This window comes from Lactuca virosa, chromosome 7 (assembly GCF_052849685.1).
Source record: "Lactuca virosa cultivar CGN04683 chromosome 7, Lactuca_virosa_CGN04683_v6, whole genome shotgun sequence".
NCBI lineage: Eukaryota > Viridiplantae > Streptophyta > Magnoliopsida > Asterales > Asteraceae > Lactuca > Lactuca virosa.
Window position 1 is genome coordinate 135,897,471 of NC_136432.1, and position 10,001 is coordinate 135,907,471.

The 10,001-nt window shown below is 33.0% G+C and overlaps 1 protein-coding gene across 1 annotated transcript; it reads right to left on the reverse strand.

Annotated features, from left to right (window-relative positions):
- Positions 1-839: 839 nt before the first annotated feature.
- Positions 840-4,128, reverse strand: LOC145124697 (putative serine/threonine-protein kinase PBL10). The gene is made up of 2 exons (XM_079060139.1): positions 2,985-4,128; positions 840-2,119 (listed from the first exon to the last, which is right to left on the reverse strand). Exons 1-2 carry the CDS (start codon positions 4,042-4,044, stop codon positions 1,116-1,118), a joined length of 2,064 nt encoding a protein of 687 aa, XP_078916265.1. The 5' UTR covers positions 4,045-4,128; the 3' UTR covers positions 840-1,115.
- Positions 4,129-10,001: the final 5,873 nt, after the last annotated feature.

Here is a 10,001-nt window from a genome sequence, read left to right on the forward strand (position 1 = left end):
CCACCAACATCTTCAAAGTATTAAATGTGTGGTAAAGACTTGTATTCGTGGAAGATACAACTGAATATTTACCCAGCTTATGTAAAGATCTTAATCGTATTTACAACTTATGTAAATGACGTAAACATTAATGTAAATCAACGAGCATTCGTTAGAAGTCTTTTAGTAATGATTACCTACATTAGATAGCTCAATCTTATTGCAATATTATATTTGGGTTTATGAGAGTTTTTCTTGTTGTAAAGGTATATAATTTCCGAATTGTAAAATTCTAAGTCGACCTAACCATTCTCAGATTGATGATTCAAATTGGTCTCCTTTACTAAAAAGGTACGCGCAAAGTTTGAAATCCCTAATTGAATCTAAAAGTATTTCCCAAATGTACATTCCAAAAGTTGTATTGTATCAAATTTGCATATGGTTTCAATATCCGCCCACAAGGATTCAGTAAAGTGAACGGACTAAGAATGCAAAGACCTCTATTAATCATTTCAACAATAGGATCATACATGTATATTTCCCGCAGAGGAAGTGTATATCCGTATATGTACCAAAATAAAGAGCTTTGAATAAGTTAATTAGTTTGAAGATATTACGAGGCCATTCGGTGGCATCTGAATTCGCAAGAAAAGTGACAGTGGACACAACATTGATGATAATAGATATTTTTAATTTGGGTTAAGAGAAAGAGATACAATGTCCGTCATGTGAGACAAAATAACCTTTTTGAGTAGGATCTCATTGGAAGAAGGTAAATGGTATGAAGTTATTGCTAAACCTTTTTCACATTTGTTCTAATAATTATCCTCTATAAACTTTTGTTGTAGAATCCAGGGACAGTTTTGAAAGCCATAAATAATTATTCAACAAACATTCTTAAACTACATTCTATCACATCCGTAGACAACTCAACATAAATTATCTTTAATGCATAAGTACTCCAGTTTTATGACAATGGAGATGCCATTCTTATGTTTTCATTAACGTTCTGCTGATATATGCAGAGATGGATACAAGCAATTCAATAGGATAGCTTGAAATACCTGAGTATGGCATTCTTATCTTTTCTTTGAGGGTCAGCTCTTTTGTTATCAACCATTCCAGTATTCCACAAATCATTGTTCTGCATGCGGCTGCAATAAACTATTTGTTTCCTCTTGTATAGTCAATACAGACTCAAGATCCAATACAACATCAGCCATCGTTGGACGCTTCTTTGATTCGAAATGCAAACATCCCTCAACAATTTGAACAAACTTCTTCAAACAATTTGGGGATATTTGATCCCTTATACCTAAATCAATTATCTGATTTAGACTATCCTGTTCGATAAAGTCCCGAGCCAATCGTACTAAAGTACTTATCTTTGAGTCATGATCTCTAATAATGCCAGGCCTCCGACAGAGCACTTCCAACAATACCACACCAAAAGAATAAACATCAGACTTCCTTGTCAGCCTACCACTCATGACATACTCTGGATCTATATACCCCAAAGTGCCTGTAACAGATGTGCTGACATAAGTAAAATCATCATTAGTTGATGGCTGATTCGTTGCAACTATTTTGCACAAGCCAAAATCTGAAATTTTAGCTGCCCAACTTTCATGTAGCAAAATATTGGAGCTCTTGACATCACGATGTATAACCCCAAAATCAATCCCTGTACCAGTGTGAAGATAGTCTAACCCACGAGCTGCACCTATGCAGATCTTGAGACGTTGAAGCCATGAAAGATGGGTACCAAATTTATGGAGGTGATCTTCGAGTGTTCCATTGGGCATATATTCATATACAAGAATCATTTCATTTTCATGATTACAATAACCAAACAAAGACACAAGATGACTGTGACGCAACCTGGAAAGCAGTTCAACTTCCGCCCAAAACTCTGATGCCCCTTGACTTGACATGGAATCCAACCGCTTAATGGAAGCAACGACAAGACTTGGTTCACTGACAATAAGACCTTTGTAAACTTTTCTAGACCCTCGATGCTCAATTACTAATGATTCGTCAAAGTTATTGGTTGCTAAGAGAATCTCAGGAAATTTGAACTTACGGCATGGGTATGAGCGCTCTGTGACAGAGACAGCCGTTCTACCAAATATTCTTTTGCCTGCAGATAGCAACAAACAATTCATTTTTCATATAAGGTGAGTACAGACTCAAGACCAACCCCGACCTAAGTGATTGTATGAATCACAGCTTTAGTTAATGCTGTCTTGAAGATACTGATGCTCTCTTAATTGAAGAACAATACCATGGTCCAGACTACAAGAACACATGGATACTCAAAACTTTGGGAATTATAAATTTATCAAGCTTGAGAGGAATACAATTAAACCAAGGATACAAGTTTTTGAGCGAAGTTGTTCAGAATAAGGTCTTGAAAAATCAATTTGTTTTCATTCTACAGATCGTTGTAAAACATGGATGACATCCACTATACTGTACCATGGTGAATGCTTCTCACTGATACTGTGTTTGTAGTTTAGCGAGAGCAAGACGTTAAAAGGTGGGATTGTGAAGTAATTAAAAAGATATTGTTTGTCAGGTTGACGACATATCACTGATCATGCAAACTTAAAATATCCGTTTGTCAAATATTTTAATAAGCTTTTTGTTTCGGTTAATTTACATGGAGAGAAACTAAAAAGTATGATGTTGTTGCTTAATATTTTTTTCAAACACTCTAACTAAATAGTTTTATCCTCAAAAACTCGGGACAAATATCAGATATGAAAGCCATAAACAATTATTCAGCAATCTTTCTTTACCTACAAACAATTACATCCTTAGAAAAATCAACATCAATATGCTTTAAGGCGTAAGGAATCTTTTGTTTTCTCATATTGGGAGATGGTCTTTTTATATTTTCATTAATGTTTCAATATATGGAAAGATAGTTTCAATATATGGAAAGATAGATGGGAAGTAATTTAAAGAATTTGTACACACAACTCAATAGGAGGTAAAAATACCAGAGTTCTCTATGTTGGAGGTGAAGGTCAACTTGTCAACCATTCTACCAAGTATTGTTCTGTGTGAAGGTTGCAACGGACTATTCATTTTCTGTTGTATGGTCATTAGAGACTCAAGACTGAACAAAACCTCAGCCATTGTAGGACGCTCCTTTTGCTTGTTGTGCAAACATCTCCCAGCAATTCGAACAAACTCTTTCAAACTTTTCGGGGAGATTTGATCCCTTATACCAGAATCAATTATATGTTTTAGATTGCCTTCCTTGATAGATTCTTGAGCCCATCTTGCTAAATTATGTTGCTCTTCATCAAGACTCAAATCCAGTGCAGGTCTCCGACAAAGAACTTCTAACAATACCACCCCAAAAGCATAGACATCAGATTTCCTTGTCAACCTTCCAGTAAAGGAATAATCAGGATCTAGATACCCGAAAGTGCCTTTAACACGTGTGTCGACATATGTCAATGGCTGATTCGTTGGACCTATTTTAGATAACCCAAAGTCTGATATTTTCGCCTCCCAGCTTTCATCTAACAGAATATTCGAACTCTTGACATCGCGATGTATAACCCCGACATTAATCCCTGTACCAGTATGTAGGTAGTGTAACCCACGAGCAGCACCTATGCAGATCTTGAGTCGCAAAAGCCATAAAAGAGGGGTACCAAGTTTGTATAGGTGGTGTTCGAGTGTTCCATTGGGAAGATATTCGTAGATGAGTATCATCTCTTTTTTATAATTACAATAACCCAGCAAAGATACAAGGTGAGGGTGCTGGAAACTGGATAGCATCTCGATCTCCGCCCAGAACTCTGATGCCCCTTGACTAGACATGGGATCCAAACGTTTAATAGCAGCAACCGAAACATTTGATCCGTTAATAATGTTACCCTTGTAAACTTTTCCAAACCCCCCACGCCCAATTACTAATGATTCGTCAAAGTTATTGGTTGCTAAGAGAATCTCAGCAAATTCGAACTGACGGCATGGTTGTGCCATTTTTACAGAGGAAGAGGTAGAAGGTTGAGATTCCGTGTCATGGCCTGTAGCAGCGGACATGATGAAAGATGAAACTAAGTTTTATAATTTTTAGGAGCAGAAGATGAATTAAAACTAGCAATAGCTGGTTTCCACCATAGATGAAACTAGTGGAGCGTGATAATTATCCGACAACGTCGTAATCTTCTTTATGGAAAGAAGAGAATGGAGCCCACTTATGGCTATATTAAATACGAATATGCATTTGGTTTGTTTTTTATTTTTATTTATTTCTATTTCTTTTTAAAATATTTAAAAAAAAAGTTAAAATAACATATATATATATATATATATATATATATATATATATATATATATATATATATATATATATATATATATATATATATGAAAAAGTTTAATAGAGAATCATTATTATTCAAGGAACCAAGGAACAATCCAAAGCGTCGGAATTTAAAGCGATCAACGGCAAAAGGAAGGGTTGTAAATTTTTATAATGGACGCACATGTACCGGATTATAACAAAACTCACTTCCCTTTTTTCATTTAAAATTTATTTTAGGCCAAGGTTTTTATCGAAAAAAAATATGAATATACCGTTGTTCACGATTTTTCGTCCTCTGTCCATAGAGATCCATGATATTAATTTTTTGTACTCTATTAATAAACATCAATACCGATTAAAAAAAAAACTTCGAACAGTGTAGATTCACACTGTGAATCTAAACTGTAAATATTTCAATTTTTAACATTCACAATATGAAAAATCTCGAACAGTTCAGATTCACATTGTGAATCTGAAAGACTATTATGCACACTGTGAATATGAGAAGGTTTACAAAAAAAAAAAAAAAAAAAAAAAAACTCGATCAGTGTAGATTCACATTGTGAATCTAAACTGTAAATATTTCAAATTTTAACATTCACAATGTGAAAAAGCTCCGATCAGTTCAGATTCACATTGTGAATCTGATTTATTATTATACACACTGTGAATCAGGTTCACAATGTGAATCTGAACAGGTTTACAATATGAATCTGAACAAGTTCACAATGTGAATCTGAACTGAAATATCGTTTTTTTTATTTTTATTTTATTTTTATTTTTAACATGAATATGAATCTATGTTTAAAAAGTACAAAAATATGAATTTTGATATATTTATTAATTTTTTTCTATAAAAAATAGACCTTAACTTTTTTCATTAAAGAAAATGAAGTGGGTTTTTTTCGAAAAAAAAGTTCGTTTTTTATATATTATCATGGATCTCTATGGAAAAAGGACGAAAAATCGTGAACAACGGTATATTCGGTTTTTTTTTTTGATAAAAAACATGGCCTAAAAAAAATTTTAAACGAAAAAAAGTGGTGAGTTTTTTTGTAAAGGGTGGATTTTTTGGTATAATCCGGTGTGTGTGCGTCCAATGTAAAAGTGTACATCTATTTCCTTGGCCGTTGATCGTTATGATTTCCGATGCTCACGATTGGTTCCTTGGTTAATTATGGTTTTCTATTGAACGTCACCCTATATATATATATATATATATATATATATATATATATATATATATATATATATATATATATATATATATATATATATATATATATATATATATATATGGCTCGCAATTCTCGACACGACCCGCAATACGACCCACGACACGACACGAAATAAATGGGTTTAGGTTGAGTTTTTCAACCTGCCAACCCGCCAACCCGTTTATTAAACGGGTCATATATGGGTTTCTCAAAAAATAAACGGGTTGAACCGCCAACCCGTTTATATTTTTAATAAAAAAAATTATTTTATTTTTAAATATATTTATGTATCAAGTATTAATATTTAATAAGTATTATATAATATATACCATTAATTCATAGACCATTTGACTGTTTTGACATTTTGACTCGTGGTGGATGGCCTAAGGTCGTAAGTCGTAACCCGTAAGGCTAAGTCTATAACCATTTTGCCCATTTACCCTAAATAATAATCTCAAAATCAAATCGCTTATGAGCGTATCTCCCTCTTCCAGACCTCCAGTCTCCCAATCTTCCACAGTCCCACTCTCCCCTCCGTTACTCTGTGATCGAAATCAGGTATCGAAATGGTGTTGGAGAATTGACTTTGTTTTTTGGAACAAAAAAATAGGAATTGTGGCTATTACTTTAGCACTTCAATTATCTATGTTTGTATTAAAGTTTAGTTTGAACATGTTTCTATGAATGTTTTTAATTTTCACTTGGATGTTTAAGACTTAAGTGTCTAAAATTCGGATATGTTTGCATCAACCATCAAGAATTTATTCATTTTAATTGTCAATTGTATTTATGGAATCTGACCCACGAACCCAAATCTGACCCACAAACCTGCCAACCTGTGAATCCGTATAAATAAATGGGTTGGCGGGTCATATATAGGTTTATGTTCCAACCCGTGACCCGCCAACCCGTGACCTGTATATTTAAATGGGTTGTGTTTGGGTTGGCATATTTTGACCCCCCAACCCGCGACACGCCAACCCGAACACGACACGATTGGCAGACCTATATATATATATATATATATATATATATATATATATATATATATATATATATATATATATATACACTTTAATTTTTCTATATTTTAATTTTTTAATTTTTTATTTATTTTTTTAAAATAAAATATTAAAAAAAACTTTTTTAGAGTAACATATACTTGATTTTTCAGTTATTATATTTTTTCCGTTTTTTTTTTATTTTTTGTTTTTGTTTTTTGATTTTTTAATATTTTTAATACCTCTTTCAAGTTTCTTGTATGTTTTTTTATATACATTTTAATTTTTCTATATTAAACATCATATTATTTTTTGATAATATCATTTCAAATCATAAAATTTGAATAATACCATTTCAAATCATAAAATTTTAAATAATATCATTTTGAACCATAATATTTTGAGTCATATAACTTTTAATCATATCATTCTGGATGATAATAAATTGAATTAAATAATGTTTTTTGTTCAATACAACATTTGAATTATTATATTTTTTGAATTATTTAATTTTGAAACATAAATAATATAATAATTAAGGATCATAAAATATTTGATTCAAAATATTTTAGATAATAACAAATTAAGGTTCATAAACATATTGAATCAATAATTTTTTTAATCATAAATATTTTGAATCGCCTTAATTAGGATTATATTATGTTTAATATTTTTATAAAAAAAATAGAATCTTTTAAAATAAAGTTTTATATCTAATCAACCTTATTTTTTTAAAAATTTCTTTTCAAAAAATTCATTATATATATATATATATATATATATATATATATATATATATATATATATATAAAATCTTTAAAATGATTTTTCATTTGGAAACCAAAACTTTTTACGTCTTATTTGTTATAAAATGTTAGAGTTATTTAAAAAAAAAGGTTTGTATCCTTATCAATAATGTTTTTGATTTTTTTCTACAAACTCAATAAAATAGTATTACAAATAACTACATCGTTTGTTTTATTGAATTTGGATTAAAAAAATTTCGAAAATTTTATAAAAACAAATATTTCTTAAAATTAAGATATAAACACTTTTTTTTGAACGACAAAACTTTTATTAGAAAACTAGTAAGAAGTTAGAGAAATGAAGTCATCACAACAAATTACAAGCTAAAAGAGGGTTATGTAACCAGGAGGTCCAACCAATTATAGTTTTTCTAAACCTATTGGAAATCCAAAAAAAGTTCTACCTATCACCTCATCTAAAATAAAAGATTTCCTAGATTGAGTCGTTCCAAAAATGATAGAATTACAAAAAAATTCCATAAACACCATAACGTAGTCAAAATGACTGCATCAAAGGCTTGGCGTTGCCCACTTTTTAAGGAAATAGAATCCGACCACGAAAGGAGATGATCAATAGAGCAAAGTTGAGGAATTTGGAGGCCCCACCAAATAGCAACACAGGTCCATATCTCTAGTAGTTGGCTACAAGTGGCAAAAAGGTGATCAATAGACTCAACGGTATTAGAACAAACAAGGCATAAAATCGAATCCATAGTAATCCCACAGAGAGAAAGATTCTCTCTAGTCGGAATACTTCGTAACTACAATTCCAGATGAAAATATTCACCTTGATTAGAACCCAATTATTCCATCGAGTTTCACAACCGCCAATATACAACATATGACTATCTAAAAAAACTTTGGCTGAAGAAATAGAAAAGGAATCGGAAACATCAAATGTACACCCCAAATGGTTCTGAATCGAATGAAGATGAACATCCTGCATCAAGGAATTAAAAGCAACCCATTGAGTATGCTTAATGCCCCCTCTAGGAGTCCGTCTGAGAAAATCAGAGTCCCATCCAAGTAACACTCTATCAGGAACCGAAAGAGATCTATGAGGATCAAGAGCAAAAAACATATAAAATGAAACAGTCAAGGGAGCATCTCCCTTCCATACATCATGCCAAAAAGAAGTCACGTTCCCATCACCAATCCTAAAAGGGCAAAAAGACTAGAGATCTAGACCACAATTTTTTAGCTGGACCAATATCCGAATAATACCATTCCAAGGACTTATCAACCCTCTCCTCGAGGAAAGAGAGCTACAACCACCATCATACCCGTAAAGAGCTTTGACGACTTTAACCCAGATCAAATATGGGTTATGAAAGAATCTCCAGTGCCATCTAAAAAGTAAAGCCCGGTTGAAGGAAAACAAACCGCCAATACCAAGCCCCCATTCTTTTTTTGTGAGCTACAACTCTATCCTAGCGAACCCAATGCATGCATCTCTCATCCAAATCAACACCCCAAAAAAACCTGGCCCGAAGAGACTCCTAAGTGGTAACAACAGAGATCGGAACCATGAAGATAGACATCAAATAACTGTTGAGACTTCCAAGAATTGACTTGATCAAAGATAGGCGACCACCAGACAAGAGACATTTCGCTTTCCAACTCGAAAGTTTTGCACGAAAACGATCAACAATAGAGGACCAAGCAGAAATTTGAGACATATTCTGACTAATAAGGACTCCAAGATGAATAAAAGGACAAGAATCTGGAGCACATGCACCTTACGAGTTGCCACCTCTACCTGAGCAAAAGGAACCCCCACTCCAATGAACTTGATTTTTTGCAAATTGATTTTGAGAACCGAAGCTAAATGAAAACACCGCATGATACGAATGATATTGGAAACATTTTCAAGGTCCCATTTAGACATCAAGACAACATCAACAACATAAAACAAGTGTGAGATATCAATCCCATTGATAGAAATACCTCAAAACACGTTCGGGATATGAGCTTTAAGTAAAGCTACATGGAGCCCCTCCATCACCAGAATAAACAAAAAAGGAGACAAAGGATCTCATTGCCTCAAGCCTCGTTGGATTTGGAATTCATTAGAAGGGGACCCATTAACTAGAACAGAAGCCCTACCTGATCTGATAAGCTCCATAATCCAATCACACCACAACTTACCAAAGCCCATAATCTGCATAATCTCCAAGAGGTACTCCCACGAGACTGAAGCAAAAGTCTTCTCAAAATCCACTTTAAAAATCATAAGTGGATGTTTCGAAGACCTACTCCAAGCAGCAACCTCATTGAGAAGAAAATGGCCATCCAAAATTTGTCTACTTTTAACAAAGGCAGACTGCTCCAAACTAACAATAGAACCAATAAACTCCGCCAAACTATTAGCTAATTATTTACCAATAATTTTATATTGACAATCTATTAGACTAATAGATCTAAAATCTCTAATAGTCTTTGGGTCTCGAACTTTAGGGATAACTGTAAAAAAAGAAGCGTTGCACCCTTTAGGAATCGAGCAATGATCGTGAAAATGTTGAATAAAAGCCATCAAATCACCAGAAATAAGATCCCGATATCTTTACAAGAAACCAAAAGAAAAACCATCCGACCCCGGAGCCCTATCTAAACTATAATCCCAAACCGCCCTTTTTATTTCTTCTTGAGAGAAAGGAGTCTGTAGAAA